The sequence below is a fragment of the Plectropomus leopardus genome, chromosome 10 (genome assembly GCF_008729295.1).
Source record: "Plectropomus leopardus isolate mb chromosome 10, YSFRI_Pleo_2.0, whole genome shotgun sequence".
Classification (NCBI taxonomy): Eukaryota; Metazoa; Chordata; class Actinopteri; order Perciformes; family Serranidae; genus Plectropomus; species Plectropomus leopardus.
Genome location: NC_056472.1, coordinates 10115454 through 10142992, shown reverse-complemented (window position 1 = coordinate 10142992; position 27539 = coordinate 10115454). Strand labels below are relative to the sequence as shown.

General features: G+C 39.0%; 1 protein-coding gene across 1 annotated transcript in view; it reads right to left on the bottom strand.

Annotated features, from left to right (window-relative positions):
• Positions 1-27539, bottom strand: part of lrp1bb (low density lipoprotein receptor-related protein 1Bb) — a 393508-nt gene that overhangs the window by 209070 nt on the left and 156899 nt on the right. Inside the window, exon 8 of the mRNA XM_042494695.1 lies at positions 9087-9209. Coding sequence (XP_042350629.1) covers positions 9087-9209 — 123 coding nt within the window. The remainder of the gene's footprint in view (positions 1-9086; positions 9210-27539) is intronic.

Sequence of the window (27539 nt, the reverse complement as noted above, 5' to 3'; positions counted from 1 at the left end):
AGTGATTCATGCTCATTGAGAGTCAAGTCCTGGCTACTGTGTAACTGTGAGATGAACAGCACTCATCACAGCGATGGTGCAGGCTATTATTCTCATTGGGTGTCATGGTAAGTATGTGTCACTGTGTTTGCTTGGAGTTAATGCTCATATCGCTGCGATGCTTTGTTCTCTGCTGCAGCAGTAGGGAGATAATGTCGACTTCTGTAGTTTAATGCCACACTGGGTCCATGACAGCTAGCATGTCAAGTTTTAAAATATGCTTCTTTTTTTTCCTTTGGTTTTTCAGGTGACAAGCTGGGGACGCTGTCCTTTACAATGCTCATACTAGGAGGGAATACAAAAGGGGAAATGTGTCAGTGTGGTTTAACTGTTGACATGGGGGCTGTGAGAGCAAAGACAAAGCCGCGATGTGCTCCTCCCAGTGCATCACTTCTGACACGGATGAGACATGGCGCGTGTGCACGATTGTCACCAGGCAACAAAATTCATTCCCACACTAATGGTTTCGCCTAAGATGAATGCTCAAACGCACGGGAATGTGTTAAACTGCAGAAACAGGGGCAATGCAGCAAGCAGAGGGATGAATATGAGCAAATGTTATGCTGAGGGCAGAGATGATGACTTGCCTTTTAAATAAAACTATCACATTTTGATAGAGGAGACGGTCTTAATCATAGAGACATAAAAGCGCGCAGTGGCTTCATGGGAATGAATGTTTCCAAGCACACAGACATACAAGCACACACAATATTTGTTGTGTCTGTTCCCCGCCTACTGAAACTACTGGTTAAACAGATGGCACAAGCCTGAGGAAGTGTACATAAGTTCTGTTCCAAATGTAGAGAGGAAGAGGGAGAGAAACAGTAAATTAAAAGGCTCATTTCAAAGCCTCCTATTGCAAAAAACAGCTGACTACGATGCCTACAAACAAGATGCATTTGCAGGAGGTTAAATACCTTGATAGAAAAGTAAAATGTGGTGCATTTGATCTTGACTCAGATGTCAAGACGCAGGGCTGAGGAGCCAAACACAGTATCCAATTAACTTCTGTTGCACTAGTCATGTTAAATGTTGTAGAGACAGCGTGATGACAAAATAACTTGTGAGCTTTTAATAACTATAACAGACCATCTTAACAGAGATGACGATGTGAAGGCAGAATCATGCAGATTTAATAGTCTCATAGACGTTCAAAGAGTCTTACACTTTCAGTGAATAATTCTCAAACTATGCAGAGGTGATGCTTGACAGTAAACATGCTGCATTTCTAATGATGGCATGTTTTAGGTTTTTTTTTTTTTTTTTGATGAGTCAACACAAGGGTTATGAGTCAGCAGGGAGGGAGAGACGGAGTGGAGGGAAAATAAACGTTACATAATGCAAAAGGCCCCGTCCTTCAGCTCAATAACAAGGTGCTACGCTACATTACCCCCTAAACCTCCATCCTACTGGCGCCAATTCTCACGGGAAGCCAACACATTTGTGATACATTTATTTCAATATGGGACTTGCCAGATAAAATACCCTGCAGGATGTTGATAGGCAGCCTGAAATACATTGACTACAGTTACTGCAGCTTCATCACAGACATACAGATCAAATACATTCTCTGTACTCCTAAAGCAGAGCTTCGAGAGGGGCTTTGTCAGCTACTTCCAAATATTTAAAACAGCAATGTGAGTTTAAAATTAAAAAAAAAAAAAAAAACATACTTCACAATCAGAATTAAGTTTTCTGGTTGAGTGTGGTAAGAGGAGTCTGGCTGTGATTGTCAAAGGATCACACTACATGCCGAGCCAAAACATACGGACAAACATAAAGCTACCAACCCTATAAACACACATGAAATAGAAAATTCAGGAATACCTAATATGATTTTTTTTTTAGAATTCTTATTTTTTACCATGACTGTACACAGTAACAATGGTTTAGTAAAGGATAGGGAAAGGTCTCCTGCATTATTGTATGATGCTGTACATGACCATCAACCACCCCAACCTCCACACACCAACTTCCTGCCTTGGCATGGCATACTGCTCCCTGCATTAGTAGTAAATGTATATGTCTTACACTAGTGCTGGGTATTGTTACTCAGTACCATTAAGGTTTGGTCCAAAACCAGTGAAATGAAACCTGCATTTAAACCTTTTTGCAGCAGGGGTCTAATCCCAGACCATACCAGCTCCCCACCTGATCAGCAAATTTTCTGCTGCTGCTGTCTCTAGAGCTGCTTTCCTCAGTGAATCATCACTTCAATGTCTGCATTGTTAGCAAGAGCTAATACAGCAGTAGCTGCTAACATTCAACACAGAGCTTTTACAGGTCTCAACACACTCTCATGGACATTAAAACTGTTTGACTTAATAAGCATTAGGTAACATTAGCCATGTGATGCTGACAGTTAGCCTTGTCATTATGTGTGTTTGTGTGTTAATGTGTTTATGTCATTTACTTTATTTACTCTATTACTTATTATACTTATAAAGTATTATGTTATACTTTATTTTATTGACTTATTCCTTTTTTATGTAGTACATCAGGGCACAATAATTTCGTTATCACATTAGCTATGGGACCCTAACAGAAGCAGAAACTGTAAAAAAAAAAAACATTTTAATATACACTTTTAAAGATTCAGTGTTAATTTTAGCTTAACAACTTTTTATAAAGCTGTTATGGCCAAAATTTAAGCAAACTATTGACACATTCAGCAAGGTAGTTTACAGAGTCTGGGGCGCAGGAAAACGAAACAATGAAATGGACAGTTTACCCCAAAATCAAGAATGCATATTTTTCCTCTTATCTGTAGCACTATATATTAGTGTTGGTTATTTTGGTGTGATTTGTCAAGTGTGGACGATTGATAGATTGCTCAAAGCACCACAAGCTCAGGGCCACCTAGTTTCACTATATTTGAGAGAAGCCAAACATCTCTGTGGACAATTTCTCAAGCACTTGCACCAAAACAATTTAAATTGATAAAATAGCACTACAAATCACAGAAAAAATATGTATTTTTGATTTATGGGTGAACTTTCCCTTCAAAGATGTTAAAACACTCTGTAGAGTGGAAATCAAGTATTTTCTATCACCTTGAAATTTAGGAACTCTAAAAAACATTTGATGTATAAAACAAGTGTCAAGATAAAGTAGGTTAAGTAGAAGTGTTCTAGCCTAACTAACATATATTGTGAAATATAAGTGGCATCACCCAGACATAAACACACTGCACTGTTGTAATGGGTCATTGAGCTGCTGGTTTTCAAGCTCGTTGTAGGATACTGATGAGCTCAGTATAGAGAATCTGGGGACTTAGGAGGAAGGCATGGGGAGACAGGCCCTCCCCTGTCGATGAAGGGGAATGAGTGCAAGAACCCCAGAGAGATCTTTCTTTCAACATTTCTCATCCCCAGTGCCTCGAGGACACTGAGATCAACATCAGTGTTGATTGGGTCAAGTCAAGCTACAGCCATGAAACACAGCGTCTGTGACCACGCTTTTGAAGTCAGCCACTGACCCCTTTTATTGTCTTTTCCTCTGGGAGTGACAATTCAATCAAAGGATTCACTGGTCTCCACATCCACCAGATTCACAAAGCTCCACATGGCAGCACTACTGAGACGAGCCAAAAGTCCATGAAATCCTCTCCTGAAGGATTCATGAAGGATTTAAGTTCTAAGGCAGTGTTTGCAAGTGTGTAGCATCAATACATGGACAGAGCTGCAAGTTGACAGCCATTAACACTAACAGTTTTCATAATATTACACCGGAAAAGATATTTACAGATCATGAATTATGGCTGTCCCACTTTATCTCAAATGCACAGCAAACAGCAGATCAGTATGTCCCCAGACAGCCTTGACATTTAGACGTCCTTGCAAGTATGATGCACAAACTAAGAATGTGATTACCCTACTCTAGGCAAATTCTCAATCTTTCCACTTTAACTGTCACCACACAAGATGATATTTGGCCCTATAACACAACATAGATTTGACCCTATATTGCGCAGAAAGCATTTGCTTGAACTGGACACAGGTGGAGAATTGCTATTTTGCTGGGTTTTCTTTAGACATTCCTGAAGGCATGCTGTTTTTCTAGCTCCCTGAATAACTGTCGTCAGCTGTCCAGTCCCGTGAGGCCTGCGGCGGAGCGGATAAACCGGTGCCTCCTTTTGGTCTCTAGGTATTGAAATCCAAGGCCACTTTCCCTTCCCTTCCCTTCCTCCCCACAAGCCCTGAAGATGCAGTGATTACATCTCCCTGACCGAGCCAGAGCCAGCAGGAGAGAGGCCATCAGTGGCACCAACAGTTTTATATTTCTGGACGGAAGTGTAATGTAATACCTTGCCTTTTTCTTAAGATAATAAATTCTTCTATATAATGCCCAAAATATTCACAGAGAAATCAAGGTACTGATGGCTTTACACCATCAATTTCTTCTGCTTCTATTTTATTCCTCTATGGCTTCGCTCACTGTGCATCATCCCATATAAAGGATCTTTTTTTCACAGGTTACTGCAGCCCTTGCTATCATTCAAGAAGGCAGAATACATTCCAATCTCGTCTTCTGTTTGCAGGGCAAAGCTGATCTAATTCCCTTTTCTATCAATACATAATCCATGATAATAAGCTGTGCCAAATTCCTTAGATGAATATGCAAGGTCTTCTTTCTGCAGGCATTGTAAATAAAATGGAGCCAATATTAATCGAAGTGATAATTAATTGCCTTCTGGAGATTATATGACTTGGCCCACAGCTACCGTGAAGAGGTTATATTATATCTATTATATTTAAAATGTGTTTTACAAAGGGAGAGTGGCAGATCAAAGGTGACAGAAACCAATCAGAGAGTATATCAAAAATTTGCTAGGAACTGCCATCAGGACCCCTTTGAACCCAATTCTACATACAGTAAAACTGAAAATGACACATATGTTTCTAAACTATCAAACAACTTGAGCGGTACTATTCCAGTCTCATGTATTTAATCATATGCTCAGTACTTTCAAACACATGTATTTTCAAAACTTGTTTTGCTAAAAGAAACCTTAAGAGCCTGGCTTTGAGAGGAGCACAAATATATCTATTATTACTGTAATAATAGGTTCTGTTTGCACTGGGTAGTCAGAATTTCTGAATCCCTAGTTGGAAATTCTTGCTGGAACCCCCCCAAAGTTGGATTTCGAAATCAGAAAGTCGGAGGAACCTCAGCATTTCAGACAACAAAATCCAAGACAGCTGTTCTGTGCACAAACAATAATGAAAGCTGAAGTAATATACTGTTTATTAGCAATTCTGTGTGGTGTGCTGTTATTACCAGTGTTAATCCAGTGTGGTATTACCAGTTCCAACTTTCAGTTTCCAAGGCAAATGGAACAGAGCATGAACCAAATTGTAATGTTTATACAGCACATGTGCCAAACTCATGTCACAGCTCTACCTTGTTTTTCAGGTTGGAAAACAAATCTGCAACTGTCTTTTACACAGAAAATCTACTATTATTTTTTGGTAATGTTTTGCTTAGCCTATTGTCAGCAATTCAAGGGTTTGAAAAAGGGACTCAAGTGACTGAATATTGTTATAAGTAATAATAGAGTAAAATAAAATAGACATCTGAAACATTAACAGTATGTGCAGTAAGATGGTTAAGAACAGCATGTTGTGTCAGACCTGATACAGCTTTTTAGCAGAAGAATTTTTAGTAGCATTATCAATTACCAGGTCCATTAAGTAGGCCCGAGATCTGACATGCACCTGGTAGGTTCGTAAAATGCTTTGACCAAATATATTTTTAAAACTGATTAGGTCTAATCAGACCTCTGAATTAATTCCCAGGGTCCATAAGTGTTTGGGTCCATCATTTTGAACCTGTGAAGACCTCTACCCCCCTCCCTTATATATGCTCACTTCTACCTCCAATTTGTTACACAAGCTTATGCCCAAGCAGATCTCATCCTTAAACTTTGGGAAGACTCTCCAGAAACACAAAAGACATACAACTGTTTTCACAGGCTGTGTAGAACTCCTCAAGTCCATGTGTAAAATCAATAAAGTGCTCCTTTCAAACAAAGCACTTGCTCTCCTAAACACACCTAGACAGTCTTTTATGGGAAAACAATCTGGCCCACAGGAGGCGACGCCTGTGGAATCACAAGAGAAAAAAATGTGGGCATTCAATAAGAGAAGCACAAAGCACAAGATATTCAAGGTGGACTGATATACGTAACAGTGAGTATAACCTGCAGCAACTCACTTCATCAACAAAGCATCCATGGGAAAAGATGCAACAGGACTTGGCACAATATCTATGTTTGCAGTCTTGATGAAAGACTACCCATCACTCCGTCTCTTTTCTAAACCTCCTGACTCGCATCTGGGGCCACAAGGTTGTGTTGTCTCAATATGCACTCCCTCAACAAGCCACCACTCTATTGCATCCATACATCAGAGAGCACGCGAGCAGCTATGATCATGTCAACAGCTAGCGACTGTCATTATATAGTTCTGATATAAGCACTGAGCATTCCCACACTACCACAAGTAGCCTACTTGATATATGACCTCCTGCACGGGGCATTAATAATTATTGTGCACCATGGTCAATTTATGCACAGATGTCACTGCCAAAACTATAAAGTCCTAATTACACTGAATAACTCACACTGATGAGGAACCTGGAGTGAATGTTAATAATTTGGTGTTGCTGCCTTCTTTTGGCTGTGACAGCCTGTGTGACAGCCTCATCATGATTTACAAAGGCTAATCCAGCTCATAATAACGTGAAATTACTGCTCTGTTTATCCATTAAAGGAAATCTATGTCCCAGAAGTGTGTAAATAACAATACCCGAGAGCATGCATGCCACAGTCTGCTCTGATGTGAAGGGCGAATGAAGGTTTACATGACTGCAGTCGGATCTGCCAAGCAGATCCTTCACAGCATAATACATCACTTCCACTTGTTCGCTGAATAATACAGCACAGCCAATAAAACCCCATTTTCAACACGACTGGCTGTCTTCTGCGTGATTCTGAAATGATGAGCTTTTTTTTGTGCTGTCCTGCCCTTGGAGGTAAGCAGTAGCCAAATAGAGTCTTGCTGGATAAATAACTCATCCCTCCAAAGTGCAGTACAGAACACCATGGCTTCATGCATTTTGTACCAAAATTGAAAGCAAATGAAAAAAGGAATTTGCAGGTAATCTATGTAAAAAAATGACTTCTATATTCAAGAAAACACAGTGTCAAATACCTTGCAGACACTTTTTAGTTTTTACACATTTGAATATCTAGAGATCTCAACTGAAGCGTCTACAAAAATTTTAAGTAAAGTACATTTCATATCTATAACTACAATAACCTAGCTCTTGATTCCTTTAGTTGGTAAATCTAAAACACAATCAGTATGCTAAGTCATTTATATTTTATTTTCCACAATCACAATTAGGATATGAAGTTTTCAAACAAGTTTGGGATAAGAACACATACAATGTAAGTCCTAGGTAACTGGCATGTCAGTTTCAGCTGCTCATCACGACAAATTTCCAGTTGCTGGAATAAGTGTTGGAGTGTTTTATTCAAGTACGAGTCCAAGTGTCAGCATGGTGTTATATTAAATGTTATGGCGTCCATCACTGTTTGACGTTATATTTTAAATTAGATCATTTCAGTGTACTGGACAGGAGGCACAGCCCATTTTGCTGAAAAATGCATCATAGTGGCAAGAGAACAAGCACCTCAATCATCATACTCCACCAAGTAATGACACAAATTAGTGACTTGTCAATCACCTTGTAAAATATCACATTTAGTGTCAAAAAACCCTGTGCCCTGTAGACTATATAGATCCCTACTAGATAATATAACAGCCTGTATGTGTTGTGTTATACACTAGACAAAAAGAATAAAGCAAAACCTACATGTCATGGTTCTCTATTACAATCAATAGACACTCGAATTACAGTTAGATAGGGTAAAACTTCTAAAACTTCTAATAGATTTCATGGTAAAACTTCCCACATTGATTGCTAACATTTAGACAATCATTTTTTTGTATTAAATGTTTTCTGAAATGCTTTGTTTGAATTTAAATGAGGCATTATCTTATTCAGTACGCACTATTTGTATACATTGCCAGATCAAAACTGAACATTGTATGAAGGCAGGTTCAAAATTCTAGCTTTATTTGGTTGACATATTAGATGCAAAAGGCTTTTACAATTTTAGATTTCTCTTTTAATCACTTCATATATCATAAAATGCTGACAACAGCCACAAAAGACTCAATTTTCACCATGTTTCTAGAAATAAAATATTTAATTAATCACGGTGTGAATAATATATGAAAAAAATCTTATACTTACGGATATAAATAGAAATAAAACTGGAAAGTTTAGAACATGTAAGTCCTACTGAAGTTAAGATTTTTGTCTCAGTGTCTAAGAAAAACTCCATTGAGGTAAATTTACATTGAAATATAATAATATAATAAAATTCCATATATTTTTAGACCCAAAACTACAGGTAAATAGGTTAAAATATTATCTAGTAGTAGCATAAAGCTACTAGTTTATTATTTGCATTAAGATGTTTTTTTTTTGGGGGGGGGGGGGGTGTAATATGTAATTAAGGCATTAAAGAAATGTGAATGAAAATGAAATAGGAAACCATAACTAATGAAATGTTTGTGGAAACGTTTTAAACTCTTCTTGCAGCAGAACCCTGTTGTACAGCTGGATACCGAGTATATTTCAACACCCACCTTCACCACAGTATACTTAAATACACTCCTTCGTTTGTAGGCTGCTTCCAAGGCAGCTGCGAACAAGATGTGAGTGAACTTCATGTCTCCAAAATGACCACAGGCGTGTTCTATGTGAAAGAGGAAACTACAGCCTTCTAACAGATTTTAAGCCTATAGGGAGAGGGGGAGTATTTTAAACTAAAAAGGACACCTTTTAAGGAGGAACATCACTGAATGCATGTTAACATGAATCTTTAGAAAAGGGACACTTGCTTACAAATGAGGCGCTATGGCACAATTCAGTTTTGCATTAGTGAGCAATGAATGGAATGAGTGACTTACAAGTCCTGTCAGTTTCGTCTGAGTCGTCGGGGCAGTCGGGCTCGCCGTCACAGAGCCAGGCCTCTGGGATGCAGGTTTTGAGGTCGTGACAGTGAAACTCCCCTACGTCGCACAAGATGGCTTCTGGGTGGCGTGAAGAGAGGGTGGAGAAAGAGACAGAAAAGATGCAGCATGAGGTGATGGTAGTGAACAGGTGGATCACATGTTTCACCAGGAAAACATGTGAGGGTGAGTGGACAAGAAGCGGCTTCTCTCTCTTTAGAACTACATGCAGTAAATGGATGTGAAGAAGCACTGACGTCAAACGATCATTGTATTATCAACGGAAAGCATGACGCTGAATGAAACATAGTTAAAGCCAATGATTGTGCAGCTCTATATATGTGCATTTTTAAAGGCTGATGATCAATATAGTGCTGTGTGTCCTTTTGACAGTGCCATGTCTTTGCAAATCACAATTCTTTGAGAATAGGAAGCCATGCATTTTTTTTCCCTCACAAGATTAAAATGCTACCAAAAGAGGCAGACACAGATGCTGCCCAGGCATTGTGATTTTGACAGCTCCTCTCCTCTAACAAAGACATGATGTCCTTCGCGCCTTGGCAAACTATTACAAAGCAGTTTGGCAAGTTTGTTCTTATCTCTTTTGCCTCCTTGGCATTGTGCTTTCATTTGATGGTGGGACTGGGGGAGTTCAGTGAAAGCCCAGTCAACTAAAAAGTCATCATAGCTTTTCAATATAGCAAGCATCCGTCAAAGTGTTGACATGTTTCCTGCTGGTAGCTGTCAGAGACTCGGCTCGATCATTCTGCAAAATGACACCGGCTTTTGCTAAAGATTTGACACCACATTGTGACCTGCCGCTACTTCTCCTCCGCACCGAGGCGAAAACGGTAATTTGTTTCTAAGCTTAACCCACAGACAATCAGACAAGCTCTAACTCCCCCTCCCACTCACTGACTCCATCTCCATCTTTTTTTTTTTTTCCCAGTGTGTTCCTAACCCATTAGTGGTGGGAGTGGAGCAAGTGGGAGATCAGGTCTGCAGCGTTTGAACAGTGAGAGTGATAATTCAACGCACCGCTGCTCCCTGCCCCAGCACCCTCCAGCAAATTCACTACCCAGGGACAAATCTGAAAAGGTCAAACATCTCATCCATTCTCCCTCTCCTATTCCCTCTGATGCAATATATCTGAAATCTTACAATTTAAATCAAGGTCCCTTTTGAAATATTCAAAGGCTTCGCTTTTTTTCAGGTTTAAAGGGGGACATTCTTAAAAATTGCACACCAAAGCCATCAGCTCTTTAAAGAAAAAAAAAATTTAAAACGCATGTAATGTTGAGGGGTATCTCAAGGTAGCTTCAGACGTGAAGAACAGGCTTATCGTGATCATTATTTTGCCTCTAAACAGTGGAACAGCACCAACATAAAAACTGGTTCTTGCCAAATATTTCTCAAAACACTGTTCACTTCATAATAACACAGAATATTTTTTATGCTAAGCCAAGATACTTGGCTGCAGTCAAATGTGCTTCTTTTAACCACCATCAAGCAACACAATATAGTGATCCTCAGCAAAACATGCTGTCAACCTCGATGCATACTGATTATCACTGCAATAAATATTAATGCAGCACCGGCGTTTAGTAATATGATGAAATGTGCATGGTTTGACAGTTAAGTGGTAAAAAAAAAAAACAAAACAATTAAGGTCACACTATGCTGCAACATTAATTACTACCCAGAACTATTTTACATTTAATTTTATGTCAGAAACAGAAGTTTAGCCTGAACTCGAGCTCCTTTAAACACAGCGTCTGTAGTAATGTATGAGAGTTGAATATGTTGACTACATTATTTACATTTTCTCTCAAAAGATAGCAAGGCATCAAAAAACACATGCTGGGTTTGAGGCTGGCAGTGGTATGCTCGGCTTGCTCAAGTCTCTAAAGGGATATCTCCTGCGCCTTTAAAGCTGAATTGATTGCCATTGAAAAGCAGAGGGTCGGTGGCAGAAGGGCCATTTCCTCAGCTTGCGATGGAAGCCATGAAAGAAACTGCCCCTGGACCTCGGAGCAGCCAAGTTACCTATTGATGTTCTGCCTCCTTTCATGCCACTTCACCTTGAAAGCTAAAGGGCCAAAATATGAGGCAACCAAATGACCTCTTACGTCAATTTATCTTTCCTTTCTGCTTCTCCAAAGAGGCTTCTCCTTGACACAGACTGCGCTGTTGCTGCAGCTGTAGGAGGACAATAATGGGACAAACACACGAGTGAGGGAAAGTAACTGCTCTGCTGTTCTTTTGTTCCTCTTCCATATAGCACTGGATTTGCATGATAGATACATAAAGGTGTTGTATTACACAGCATTTTGTATTTTGCAGATAATTCTATACAAACATCAAATGAGAGGAAAGAAGGGGAAAAAATGTGCAGGAGGAGGGAGGAAAAAAACCCAAACTGGTTCCATTACCATAACAGTGGGAAACACACAGTGGCACTCAGCCGGGCACATTATCATGAGCTTCATTCCTGACACCCAACAGCCACCACTGGCACAACACTGTGGCTCATTAAAGCCACTGAGTCTTTGAAATGTGCCAGATTTTCAGAGGAACAAAGAGTTATTTGGAGGCGGGCAAACAGGGAAGACGGTTTGCAAACCTGCTGAAGAAGGACCAGCCAGCACTCCTTGCAGAATAAATTTTGATCAAGTTTGTTTTGCTTGAGATGAGGTATAAATTCTAAAGTGCTGACCCAATTACTGAACGCGTCCGGTACACCGCAACACAAGCGCATAGACAGTGCAGCAAATCTCTTCATCCTGCATTTTACAATATTACATCCACTCTCCTATTCGCTCAGTCCCATTAAACTCTGGATTACAAGAAAGCCTTGGTCTTCATTTATCTTTCTAAACAATATTATATTCCAATGAGGTAAGCTACAAACCACTAAGGCATTACAATCCCATGAATTGCATCAGACACACAGTTCACAATACTGTACAGTGGATAAGTCGTAAGCCACAGGCCTATTCAAACAAAACCTGTGTTATAAAAGCAGCAGTGTGGTACACGGTTCAGAGTGCTGAATTAAACTTTAGCTATGTTGTAGAGCTGAAAAGAAAAGCTGATCTGAGAATATGCCACAGTAAGGCCTATCTTACTGCTGCAGGTTTAGAAGGAGCTGCCTCTTGAAGAAGCTATTTGCAGCTCATCCAACTTGTCAGGACATTGATAGTCCAGTACAGCTATGATGCATGCAGGGTGCTCAATGTCACACAACAACCATTTTAGGAGAAAAGAGAAAATAGTCATTGAATATATCTGAAAACCACATAAAAATGTGTGTGCATAAACAAACACATAGTAACACACACAAAGATATTACAAAGGGGGAACTAGAAATACTATCCCACGGCTTTATGCCTCTGTGCACTAGTAAGGTTGCAGTTTACAGTTTACATTCATGAGAAAACATGGATTCTTCACATGCATCCTCCCCCTGGCAGCACAGAAGAGCTATACAACCAGCATAGTTTCAAGGTAGGCACCCAAGATTAGCGTCACCAATTCAGTGTCCGACCAAATGTCTCTCCTTCTGTTTCAAAATTATGGCGTTGAGCAATGGCCAGAAAGGTGTTTTTGCAGAGTGCAACATCATCACAGTTAACTTTGATCTTTTGGATATAAAATGTCATCACTTCATCATAATATCCTAAAGACATTTGAGTGACATTTTGTGTTTTGTGAAGTCACATTGACCTTTAACCACAAATTTATAATCAGTTCATTGTTAAGTCCAAATGAAACAAATTTCGTGCCAAATTTGAAAATCTTAATCTAATCAGTTAATTTCTGAGTCCAAATGGACATTCATGCCAAATTTGAAGAAATTCCCTCAGAGTTACCGTATTCACAACAATGGGACAGACGGATGGGCAACCCAAAAACATAATGCCGGACACTGCTATCAACAATGCAGAGGCATGAAAATGACCTGAAAATGATTGAAGTCAGCTGCAATGACGCTTGATGGCATTTGAGACAAAAGTCTGCAATGCCTCAGAATCAGAATCATAGAATAAGGACCTCAGGGCACCCAGTAGCTCACCTGGTATAGGAATAAGGACATCCCTCTAGAGCTGTCACTTTGTACACAAAGCAAATGACTGCAATATTTTGTGAAATAAATGCTGGTAAACAAATAACAGCCAGTTTTCAAATAATGACTGAGTATGTGGTCTCCATGAAAGAAAGTTTGGCCCCAAATACAGGTACAAGTGGAAAACAAATCAGGAGTGGATAAACTCATCATGCCTGTTATTGACATTTTGGAAAAAACACATATATACTCTGTTAATGAGAATTAGATGAGACCAGCAGCATGTTAGCTTAGCTTAGCACAAAGCCTGAAAGCTGGGGTAAACTGCCAACCTGGCTCTGTCTGAATAACATTTTCCCTCGTTCTCTGAGGTCTTATTTAAAAGGTATTTGGGGGGAAAAAAATGTGTGAAATGACTGTCTCTGAATATCTGAAGTAGATGTAGACAGACAGGATGGGTGGGGAGAAAGTGGGTGCTCCAAAAACAGTAAATCAAAAATGCTAGAATAACAAAATAACCCAGCGCAAGCACTGATGTCAGACCGATGATATATAACAGTCTGAGTATATGAGGGTGGAATATTCGGCTCAAAGTTACATGGATTGTGTAACATAAATCAAACACACGGGTTAAAATACATCACGTATAAATGTTTCACAAGTTATTGAGGCCAAGTGTACTGGGGCAAAAAAAAAAATATCAAATATACTTGGAGAGAGTTTCTGTCTGCACACACACACACACACACACACACACACACTAGAATCCCACCTTCATCCACATACATGCACGTAGATTAGTGATTTTAAACCCTCACACACTGTCAGAGCAGACTTAGTGTCCTGGCCAGCTTCAGGTCAAATGCATTATGGATGAGCATGGGGCTATGAGCCAAACTAAGCAGGTTATTAAGTATAACAACAGTATAATGCGGTCTCTCCCTTAATCTTCATATCTTTAATCTGCCACAAGATGCAACGTAGTGCGATGCATCTCAATGATGCCTCGCACCTGCATAATGAATCTTTATTACACCCCGATCTCTAGAAGTGACATGTGCCATGTGGTATTTAGACTTAAATGCCATCCACGTCAAGTCTGATCAGAATATGAAGACTAGAGAGAGAGCCGTGACTCTGCTGACTGATGAATGATTTGAGAATGTCACAGCACTTCTGGACGCATGCCCACAGATATATGTGCACGCCAGTTCTGCAACACTTCCAACACCCCCCCCCCCCCCGCCCCCCCAGATCCTAGAAAAACTTTATTAGAAATCACCAAGCCAACGCTAGATAGTGAGCTGTGAAAAAAAGACATAGAAAATAATGATGTACTAAGAGAGGGAAGTAATTGTGTTTACAGAATCCGAGGTAAAACTGGCACTGGGAGACACCAGCTAGTACCCGGGGCCATCCCCCATGGCAACGCTCAACATCTCTGCATTCTAGCCATGAAATGGGTAAGAAATCAATGCTGTAAGACTTTGGGGCCTTCATTAGATGCTGCCTGACCTACACCACAGAGCCAGGTCACTTTTATTTTCTCTACAACAGTGGGGGCATGTCAACAAATTATTAAAAGGGAGCACTGTATGAAAAGTTTCAGAAGACAATGGTAGGTTGGCCTCCTGCTCCTTGGCATAAATCCCTGCACCAATAAACAATGAATGATTCATAAGACCCATCTTAAACTGTATGCTATTTACTGCCCTTTTACTCCACATGCAAGGTTCTTAAAAGTCCTCTGGTGTGCTCTTGTGCCGAGCTTGTCCACACCTGATCTAATTAAGGCGTCAGGTTAATGTGTAGCTCCTAATTGGATCAGATAGCAGAAAAGTCTGCAGCACCATGCTGGACAAGTGGGTCTCGAGGACTGAGCAAATAGACAACGCTATTGAGCATATTTAAGAAATAATTACCAGGTGGATTTGCAAGTTGTTGGCTCGGAAGGCAGTATGAAGTAATCTTACCCCCCTTGTTTTCTCAGCATTTGTCATTATAATGGTCCAAAATTTTAATACTCCTATTCAAGTGCAGCTGTTGAATACGCACATGCATAGGCAATTCCAAAGTGGATAAAAGCACATCTTGTCAACACAGACACATTTGCACTGCAGTTACACGTGTTTAAATAGCAACATTTCTGCTACGACTGTCCTTTTGATACTTCCTTCACATTTTTCAAAACCACCTTGTTTACCCTGCTGGCTGCTGTTCACCCTGTTCTTCTGAAGAACAGCATGTAAGTACCTGTGATTGACAGGGTTTTACTCGCTCTGCTTGTTGGTACAGCACGCCAACATCAGAACTCGTATGGATTTATAAATTTATAATCAACCAGAAACAAACTATAGCAGACATGCCTTACTTTTTGCAGTTCACTGTACAAGCAGGGAGCTATAAATAGTGACATTTTTTTGTATCTGACACCTGATATCAGATGATTTTGTGTTATGTTTACTACTTGTGTTGACACATTTCTGCAATTTGTGATGCCAGTTGAGATATCAGAGTCCCAAAAAAAACTATGTATCTGTCTGTGAAACTAGTTGACATGAACATGTATCCCTCAGCCACTTGTCCAACAAATGCATCACCAGACCGCTTAAATAATCAACTTGAGTAGGCGTGCAATATGTTCTACCACAATATGCACATTTCAAATGAAAAGAGAAAGAAAATGAAAAGAAAAAAACAAAAGCAGAAATCCTGTGTTGTGACATCAGTAAACTAATCAGTCATGTTTATCACATTCCCTATCCCTCAGAATCTTCTCACTGGGGGCTGTTCAAAGCAGCAGGTTCAGAGTTATCTGATTAGCTCTGCTGAGTAAAACATGTGACTTCAAATCAAGAACTCGGGTATGAAAAACATGTTCCAGGTTTCACTCTACGCAAGCTGACAATCACAGGTGTGTTAGAAAACTACCAAAAATATTTTTAAGGTTGGCCACAGATTGGAGTAATAGTTCAAAAACTGCATTCAACAAATCTACAATTTTTGACTATAGATCAGCGCCGGGTATACTCCACATAGAACCATGGAAGTTACTGTAGTGTTATATAGATTTCATCTGAATTTGCACAGGTGTAGGAACCAAATTACAGTTACTCCAAGGGGTGCTTTTCATTATAATAAATTGTGCCTCCTTCTGCTTCTTTCCTCCCGTGACCCAGAAATCATCCCCCCTCCGCAATCATGGAGGATCTTCAAATGCACCTTGAGGAGACAAGGAGCAAGGAAAGAAAAGGCTTCTGGATGAGCTCAGAGCAAGGAGACACAGGTGTATCCTACATGTCTCCTCTTCACATCTCTCTCTCACATCCTCAGCTCGCTGGGAGGACACACATCAGCATACTGATAAGTACCCCAGGTGATTGGACATAAATACTTCTATAAATAAAAGACCAAATATGTGTTGACTTTACAAAAAAAAAACCAAAATCTTTTATCCTATTAATGTAAATGGTAGAATGACTATATATCCAGAATGTTTTCAGATAGAGTCATTTATTTGCAGGGTTTTTATAATGTTGAACCCTTGAGGTTGTGCTAATTTAAGATTTGGGGAGATTTAACTCAGTGTACGGGCAGCCATTCTTTTAACTGTTTTTGAGTCGGAAAATGCAGTAAACTTGCTGCTTGGTGCCAGATGCCACAGTGTTCACACAACACCACTTAAGCAGGAGTATAAATCTGTGGCATCTCATTTTGTGCATATAAAATGCATCATGACGGAGGCTGATAAGGCCATTGACTCAGCTGTAATGTATACTTCTGTTAGAAACCATTCAACACATTTTGAAGGGCTCTGAACTGTTCGCTGATTCGAGTGTAGCCGACGTATGTGAATTTAATTTGCATGAGAAAGTGTCATTATACTGCCAATAATAGAAAAGTACATCCCCCTCAGTCTCCCCTCGCCTGGCCCCCTTTCCCTGCTCCATCCAAGGTCACCTAATCACCGTGTTCCTTCAAAGACCTCTATCTTAACCAGCAGCAGTCTGAGGGATTTATGCCTCACTCCATGTCATGATTACCAATCAGGTGGAGTAATAGCTGCTTAAGCAGATGGGGGTTTTGTCATCACTGAGGGGTGAAGCGCCAGTCAAGGTTTCCACTGAGTTTGTCCAACGCAGGCTGATACTCTGTGGGGCATGTCAGTGCCTTGGGTGTAGCCTCCAGATTAAACTACATTATCGCAGTGGAGTGAGAGCTGTTATGGTGAGGGATCTCATCCTCCCTGGCTACCACTGTACCACACTGCAGACACTGAGTGAGCTGTCCATTATCTAACAACTCCATACACATCCACCTTGAAACCTAAGAACAGATTACCCCATTAAAACTATACAAATAACTTTATATCTAAACTCGAATACAGAAAGTTAGTCAAATCTAAATTACTACAGTATTATAGCTAACAGAATTAACATATACTTATTAAATTAAAGCACATGAACAAAGATCATTTACATTTGAAAATTGAAAAATAAGAACACTTTGGCACATATGGGAATGGATTGTAATAGTTTCTATAATATAATCAAAATCAAGTGGGGGAAATGAAAGAAGGAAAGGATGGTACAAGTGGGAGATCTTCCAAACCAATAAAATAATTATATTCTCCCATATCAGACTACTACTGGCTAAAAAAAACAAACAGACAAAAAAAAAACCCACAGAAATTAAAACAGCACCAAACAAAAAAGATTTTGTTACACTTATAGTTTATTCTCCACTTAGCACCCACTGGAGTGGATTATAATCAAGTATAAATACTGAATTCATCATGCTGCAGGCTGACTTATTTACGTCTTCATGAGGCTCTTCACAAGAAGCAATAAAGGAGCTAAAACTTAAGAAATGGCTGAATGGGACTGACAAAAGGATTTTCTTTGAGACCGATTTGCAATCTAAGATATTTAGCTATTTGCTAAATCCACAGGAAGGAAACCGTTGGCATTTTTTTCAATGCAAAACTGTCTTTGAATAAAAAACATAAGAAAAGGTATTCAACAGAGATTAACTGACAAAAATGCAATATTTAATAAAAGGCCAAACAGCACTCTCGTTTAACTGTCTATATGGTGTAATAAACCACTTGGCATTGCTAATGTGACATTTCTGTCTCATTGCCTGCCACCGAACCATAGAAGCATGTGATCAAGATGGACTTGCCCTTTATTTAAGTTTTTCCACTTTACTCCTCAGTGAATTCTGCAAAGTTGCACAGCTGGGAGTCAGCTCGCACAGATCTGATTAGCCTCGTTCCATTAGAAAAGGGGAAACATGTCTCTTTCAATGTGTCTTATTAGCCACGATAGCAGGGTGACTGTTTAAACAGTGATATGAACCAAGAGACCATTGCATTGTTATTGTCATGAGTGAGCCGGAATTTGCCAAATAAATGTAGTGTATACTGTGATGTATAGACTGTCATCCTCTGTAATACATGTTAACAATTACTGAGTACTGACTTTGAAAATATTTTAAGTATTTCCAGAATACATCACTGGGTAAATTTATAGTAGACTATAGTAACTTGTGCCTTATTGCCTCATACGGGCAGTGCCAATAGTTTCACAGATTCACAGACTACAACACTTTAGAAAGTTCACCCTGTATGGTCTATGTCACTCTGTACTAAGTGCCCTTACACTTGGATGAACATAGAGCTGTACTGTACGTTTATTCCACTGGCCTCATTAAAGGCTCAGGAGGCTCTAAAGTGGCTAATTCAGATATAACAAAGAAGCAGTTTTTACTGCAGTTGTCTACATAATACCACAGCTATATGTTTGCACCATCAGCACAAGCAATTGATTAAAAACTTGCGTCCAGCAAGCTCTCCTTTTAGTACCAATGGGTGACAAAAGAGCCCTAGTGACAAGATGTTTGAAAAAAAAACTTTCTTTTAAATTAGTTTGTATAATTTCCACAAAGCAAGTAGAGACATGGAACAAGTTTACATTTAATGTAATTATTCAGCATCTGCTTGAAACTAGAAGAACATTGTCAAAATACTCTTCAACAAATCAACCCCTGTGTATACAGCATGTTATAGCAGTAGATTTCCTTATAGCTGCTGTGTTCACACTGTATGTAGAGCCAAGAAATGTTTTTTTTCATAGTAGCCCATGTGCTGATTTAGTATAGCTTGTCGTACTCCCACACATACATTCCCCTTAGATTTGTCGAATTTAAATTAGATTACCTCACAGTGGACTCAGTAGTGAACTTTCATAAAGCAGGTGATGCATATGACAGCAATTTGACATTTACAAATATAGAAAAGTGACTTAGTGCTGCAAAAAAATCAAGCATAAATGTCAGATGCTTGCTGAGTGACTCTTTAAATCTTCAACAGAGTGGAAAAAAGCACATTTCATTTATATGCCTTCATTTTGTCATATGCATTGATATCTGACAGATATAGTCATAGCTTCAATTCTTCAACAAATCAGTAGAAGTTTGGGCTTTGATGTAATAATATCACAATGTTATTTCCTTTAAAGGTCTAGTGTGTAGGATTTACAGGACCATATTGACGGAAAGCGGATATTCATAACTGTGTTTTCATTAGTCTATTATCAGTTGAAAGTAAGAATCTAAATACACAGCGGGTCGTCCTCCATGATGTTGTTTCTACAGTAGCCCAGAACAGACAAGCTAAACTCTAACTTTAAATTGGGCCATTTGTGTATTAAATACTATTTTTTTAGGCTTTTTGCCTTTATTGACAGGAACGGGTTTTTTTCAAGTGTGACGGGGGGAGAGAGAGAGAGAGTGGATGACATGCAGCAAAGGGGCAAGGCCGAAATCGAACTGCGCTGCGGCGAGGACGGAGCCTCTGTACACGGGGCGCCTGCTCTACCAACCAAGCTACTAGGCATCCCAGGCCATTCATGCATTAACATAGTTTTCCTACGCACTTGGTACATGGAAGACATTTCATTTGGTTGCAATCTGCAACCTCACTGCTAGATGCCACTACATCCTTCACACTAGACCTTTAGGTGGTTGAAAACGAAACTGACGCCATTCATTTTTTCTTGGTCACTTTCATTCAAGTAAATAACCTCGCTATTTTGTTCACTGATGTGAAACTAAAGTATCTGCTTAAGGTCAGCACATTAAGTGCAATTCCTTGTAATGGCTTGATGCTGATATCAATGTAGAGTGTATGTAGTTCAGAGATTAAACACCTGAAATATCTGAGGGGATGAAGAACTCCAACATACCAAAGATAAAGCATTGGACTGCTCATTTTGACAGCAGCCACTGAGGTTACAGAGGTGTGATTGATCAGTAAAATACATTAGTTTGGGCTTGCTGGTGCAAGGTTTATTGCACTTTATGTAGCTGTATTGTAGTTATGTTGGTTGAGGTAATTTTGCACTCAAAGTAATTGCTAAGATCTCTGAACATGTCAGAAAATCAAGCTGTAAATCAACTCAAAGGTGAGTCACATTAGGTTGGTTGTGCATGCTGACGGTTTTCACAAACAGGGAGGAATTACAGTATTAGCAGCAATACTTTAGGTTTGTCTTTTAGTAAAGGGGTAGCTAATCTTACAAATTATTGGCTTGTTTAGAACCTGTATAATAGTCTTTCCTCTTTTGTTTGCTGCCCTGTGGGACCTTTTCAATAGCAAAGTTTTAGATCTACCCCATTATTTTGGCAAGTGCATTGTTATAACTGCTGAGAAGCAATGACAATGAGTAGTCGTAATAAACAGAGGTTTTACTTAAACAGTGAACCATGATAAAAATTTAGTTCCTATTGAGACGATCCACTAACAGTCACCATTTATAAAATAACATTCAAAGATCCACACCACTAAATGGATGCTGCTGTAAAAACTGGACAGCAACTGTACCTTTTTCCTTACGTTTCGAGCTCTCACATGGTAATTTTCGATGATTACTGTTCATGCCCACTAATGTCCTACAAATTATAAATTGAAATGGTGGTGGTGTTTGCACACCAATACATATGCATTATGTATTAACATGCATATGGGTATATATGTGTGTTTAGTATCCGCCGCAGGTCCCAAAGCTAATGAAAGTAAGGAAATGATAAGCAACACATATTACTTGTTAAACAAAGCTGAGAACAGAGTGCTTTCCACATCTCGGCCTGAAGCAAAGACTAATCTGGCTCCATTAATACTTCCTAAAAGAGAAAATATCTAAATTCCTCTCCAAAGCGGTGGAACAGGAAGAACAGGCTTTTTGCCCTGCAGATATATAATGTGATTTGTGTTATAGGCTTATATGCAAGCCCTTGTAGAATTCTGAGTGAACTAAGGATGTAAAAGCAAAACCAGACATTTGTGGTTTTGATCATGAACTATGACCGCTCATTAGCCTTTTTCACAGTCTTTGTACAAAGCTACCATGGGCTTTCTGAACACAATGGAAAATTTATTCAAATAGATTTTAATGTGAAACTATTGTTGTCAAATTCAAAGCGCTCACTGCAGCAGTTTGATCACCACTGGCCATTATTTTTTTTGCAATATTCAGGTTAGGAAAACATTGTTAAGGGAATTTTAATCTTAAAAGTGATCTGTTACAGGAACTATGATGGACAGAGGACAGTAAAAAGATGGCTCTGAAGGGTGTATCTGCCCTTTAACTTTGCACAAAGGTCACATTTTAAAAAATGGAGATTATGCACCCATGAGGGACTGTGAATATCGCAGCTTTGGGGATTTTCTGTCCGCCTAGTGCATGCAAGTTTGCTAAAGCCTTTAATTCTGCAACTTGGTGCTTTTGTAAAATAACAGAGAGATGGAATGTAAGTGATGACTGGTGGCACTATTTTCCCTGTTTTCATTGATTGCTCAACAAAAACAGAGGGCTTTGCTTCAGATCTGGTACACAGCTACAGTTTCAATTAAATTCTGCTGTTACATTTAAACTCAACAGATCCAACTGTTCAAAAGTACAGTAGATAAAAGAAAACTATTTACAGTTTCATTTCAAAGAGTTGAAAATTATAGTCCTTCTCTGTGGGGTACTTGTGCTATTCTCTACTTAAATAAATATGGGAAATAGGTATAGGCAATACAGACCCTTAAAAACATCCTAAAATACCACCCCTAGTGGTATTTTTAGTATTTTCAACTGGTCAACAAGGAGTGGGACAGAATACAACAATATATTGTTATACTTGGTTACGCAATACTTTATTGATAAGCTAGTGCCAAATATTAGTATTTATATTGAAATGTGCAGACTCTTTTCTTAATAAATTCCTTTGTTAATTTGACTTACCAGAATCACTATTTCATGACTCCTTGTGGTGATGATTATTAAATGAATGAGGCAGGGTTTTCCACACATTCATTTATTTGTGGTGGGACATCACGACTAAAACATCTGCCACCACAAATAGATTTTTTTATTTTTGAAGTTGGACCATCAGTAGGAGCGCTATTGGAATATATATACCATTATGTTATTCGTAGCACCACGCTGCTGGAGCACAGAATGAACTCTGGGCATAGAAAGAGCAGCAGAATGTAAGACAAAGTAAAACTTAACCTTTCATTCGGCTGGGTCTAAAAGTTTGCAGCTGTCCCTCTCATCCATTCATGTGATCTGATCAGCTGTGAACAGATCCACAGATCAATTATCAAACGCAGGTAGACTGATTATTTCAGTGTGTCTTTGTGGCTACTGTATCTTTCCGAACTTCCATCAAAAAAGGCTTACACTCCCATTTTCAGACCTACACATTTTTTTTAATCTATTTTTGAGTGGCTCAGAGAGACAGGAATTAAGGGATCAAAGTATCTAATAAATAAACTGTTGAAACCTTTCAGTCAACACCAAGAGAGCATCAGTCTTCTCCGAATGCTACTAAAATGAAAGAGACTGTCTGTATTGAACAGGGCTATAGGCAGTTATGAGTGAAATCCATCAGGAAAGTCGATCAGGTCAGCCTCTTGGGGGTATGAAAGTGAGTCAACAGAGGGAGGATCAGATCTACTTCACTGCCTGATTAAAATCAATTTGGTGTGTCCGATGCTGAAGGTAGAGGCATGGATTGAGCAATGTGAGATTGTTAAGCATCTCCTCCTCCCTCACTACTGACTGAAAACAGTGTGAGGGTGAAAGCAGGCTGTGACAGCTCCATGATTCTATGATTCATGGCACTGGGAAAAAAACACCCAAAAAACAAAAAGGTCATCAAATGTGCCCTGTCATGCAAAACAGACAGATATGATTAAAATATTATGAGATGACTATTTTGACATGGCCTGGTAATGATCACTCCCATATGAAAATGAATAACCTCTCATTTTGTGTGCTGCATGCAAAATCAAATTCACTTAATCCAATTTCATGTTTTCACTCATTTTCAACAGCACTGTAATACTGTTATATGCAATGAGCTGTCTAGGCTTATTACATTCTTTATGAAAATGATAAAACACAGAGAAAACAATATGCACTAAATTTGATTTGGTTAGCCTGTATCAACCAGATGGAGAAATATGGTAGTACTATTCAGCATAAATACTAAATTATGTCAAGTGAAAGCTGTAATTTGTCATTCGTTCTACAGTCTAATTAAGTATGAAATAGCAGTCCAGCATTACCGCTCCAAATGACCAAGAACAATGTCTAGTTGTGGTGGAAACACCCTTCATTACTTGGTATATGACCTTTACACAGCTTATTAACAGGGTTGTCACCAACTTGCGGATTTGGATTAATATGTACAGCACCATACATACTCTCTTTGCCTTGTTAAACATCCCCATTAACATAAACACAACCATGCACTGTACTGTAGCAAAGCACTGTGCAGCCACAACAGGAAGAATGTCATTTTCCTGAACCATAAAAAACCAAGCAGCAAAAACAAACCAAACAACAGAATGCGCTCACTTGCTTTGCCATATGGAGACCCAAGGTACCTGTTAGCAATTTGCAGAATGAGAAGTGTGTGTATATACATCTATGGCACATTGAGCAAAATCAAAGTCTACCTTTTTGTTTGTCTTGATATTTTAGAAAGAAATATAATGAATGCACATAAACACTAGAGATCATCTTGAAATGGAATAACTCAAGCTGCGACACAGGGATTCGTAACTTAAAACAAATGTGGTCCAGGAGCATAAAGTTCCCACAGAATTTGAATTTATGTGTAGCAGTAAGTGTAAGGGAGTGGAGGGCGTCAGCAAACGTGTGTGTGTGTCATCCTGTGTCCTCTATCTTAATTCTGACATTTTTGCTGTTCAGTGAACGCAGCACAAACAGAACTCGTCATGACTTGTTTTTTCCTCAGCAAGTCTGATAATTGATCTATCAGTCTGGTCAAAGTATATCAGATCAAGGGATGAGAGGTGCTGCAACAACTTTTTTAGAACAAGCACAACAGTTAAGTTTCACTTTAACTGCGCCTGTCTCTGCTGCTCCGTCTGTGCCCACATTAAACTGCACAGTGAATATATTCCATCAGTGCTCTTAATGAACGGCCCAACTCCAAAAATATAATATATATACATGGTATTAGATGCTTTAATCATGGCAGGCTGACAGAAGTAAATGAAAGTGAGGGTAACCTTGTCCTTTCCCTATTCCCTATCCCCCAACTTCCATCCCCTTTGCTCAGACCGCAACCTTATTTGAACCTGGCCTTCAGCTTGAACTGGACTACACACCTGTAAAGTTTCATGACTGCATTTTGCACAGCTTTAATGCTATAAGGGTGACAAAATCTGTCTCACTGACAGACATGAAAACACCAAACACAATACTCAAAATGGTTTCTGTGATAAATCATGCAAGGTGTCTGCAGGACCACATTTTGCCATGATGACATACACACACGCGCACACACACACACACACACACACACGCGCACATACACACACACACTCAGAATCAGAGAATGAAAATAATACTAGCCGTTGTAATGTTGTTGCAGCTGGTAATATATCAGACCAATCATGTTATTGCAATCAAATCTAAACTCATAGCAATTAAAAATTTGCAGTCCCCCAGAAGTGAATTATTTAACTTTCACCATATCTTTTAACAGTGCCTGGGGAGGAACCATGGAGGGTTCTCATATAGCAGCAATGAGTTGTCATGGTAACATAAAGCACATATTTGTGGAAGCAGCAGTCCATAAAATCTGGAGTGGTATGACCAAACGAGAGTGATAATCTATTAATGCTGGGGCTTAAGATATAGCTGTGAATTACATAGTAGGGACGTGATCAGAAACTCTGAGGGGCAGTGGATCAATTAAAAAAAAAAAATATCCTTGGTATCTCTTCATACACACAGACATGCATGCTTCTGTGTGCTAATTATGTAAACTGATCTAAAGATGTGGTTAGAGAATATAACATCCCCACGTAGTTAAGTTCTGACACTTAACCAAGTGTTTTTTTTTACAGTTCATAAACATGCTGACTTCCAGTTTGAACAAACGATATAGATCCATGATCATTCAGCTTTTGGCCGACATTGCTTTGAAATCAGCGTGAAGCTCTTCCTTCATCAGCTCTTTTTCTCTCTGCATCTGTCGTTTCTCTATAAAGGGCACCGTGAGCTTCACTCATAAAAGTGCATTAAGTTTAGCCATCCAAAACTGATTACAGATTACAGATTACAGTGGTGACCAACAATGTTCTCCAAGATGTCTGACCTAACATGATGACATCAGGAGCAAACGTGTTTCACTGTGGGAATCAACACTTCGAATTACACAAGGAGTATTTAATATTTCCCCAAATACTAAACACGTATCAAAAAAACAAATCATCGCCCTCTAGTGAAATAAATTATACAAAGTCAAGACTATACATGTCATCATATACCAATGACACTAGCGAAAGCGTGAGGCTGATTGAAATAATAATCAATGAGCTTAACTGGTTGCTTACAATTTAATAACAAAACATTAGTTTAGAGTTTACAAAAGAGTCTCCTAACACTGGGTTTAATATGATCTTAAATTAAGGATCCTATGCTATTTTAAGATTTGCATTTATGGCATTTATGATGTTGTGCTTAATAAATAATATTTAAGTGTAAAGGTAAACTTTTTCTTAATCAGAATAACTTCATTCAATTACTTTTCCATGTATGACATTCCTGCAACATTTTTTGACTTGGAAAGTACCTCAGTGTTAAATAAACCCATTCGCATTACAAATTACACTATCAAAACAGGCAGCGTCATTAAAATTTAAAAATATCTCTATGGTAATTCATAAAATGAATTCATCCAGCTTTATTATATCTCTCTAAGTCATCTCCTTTTGTCAAAACTCATTAAGAATTCTATTTGTGAGTTTTGACTCTGTCAGTGTTCTGTTCAGAGGTTTTCTCGCTGACAGACATGTTTACCAGTTGGTTGCTGTCATGGGCTAGTCAACAGTGTCCAAAGAATATTCATAACACAGCCACATTAGGATTGCAAAATGCCACTGCATATCAACTTCAGGTGTTATCACTCTGTTAAATAGGTGTTTATAGAAGCTATCGCTTATTAGTAATATACATAGCTCCACTTCCCATTCCTCCACCTACACCAAGTAGTATACTCAGAATGTTGTTGTCAGCTTGTTAATGGCCTTTGGCAAAACTTCAGATTTCATTCCTTTTAAACAATGCTGTGGTTAATGTGTGGTAGCTCATATACACATTCCATACAACAACAAACACAGCCTTTAAAAATCTGATAATGGTATCCTATATCTAACACTGATAAACAGCACTAACGTCTATTTAATAGAGTGGTAATGTTCGAACCGGATGTACAGCAGCACTAATGAACAGTGCAAATGCAACTACCTGTTATCGTTGAAGTGAAAACTGCAGCCTATCATTTATAACACACCCACCACAGAACCATACCAACATGTAGTCACAATGCTACAATCACTTTACTGTAATAAGAATCTATTAAACTATCAGCATAACAAATGTCTGAAGGCATGAGCTTTAGAGTGGTTTATTACAGCTCCTTCTACATTCAAATCAATGAAAACAAACACTAATGTAATTGGCTGACTGATGCAGATAGGCTTTCCAACTTATGTGCGCCTTTTTGCTCAGCTTGAGTACTCGATTTTTGCACATCAGATGTCAGAAGCATTTTCATTTTTGCAGACAAGGTGTTTTTAAAGGTGTTGATCCTCTCTTGTTTTTGTGGAAGTCCTGTTCAGCCACTGCATTTTAATGTAATCCAATTAGGAACTAGAGGGGCACTCAGAAAGCACAGATCTCAGCCAAGGCCAATCGTCCAGTCTTTCATGATATGCAAATCTGCAAGTGCAAACTCTTTGTCTGGATATATTT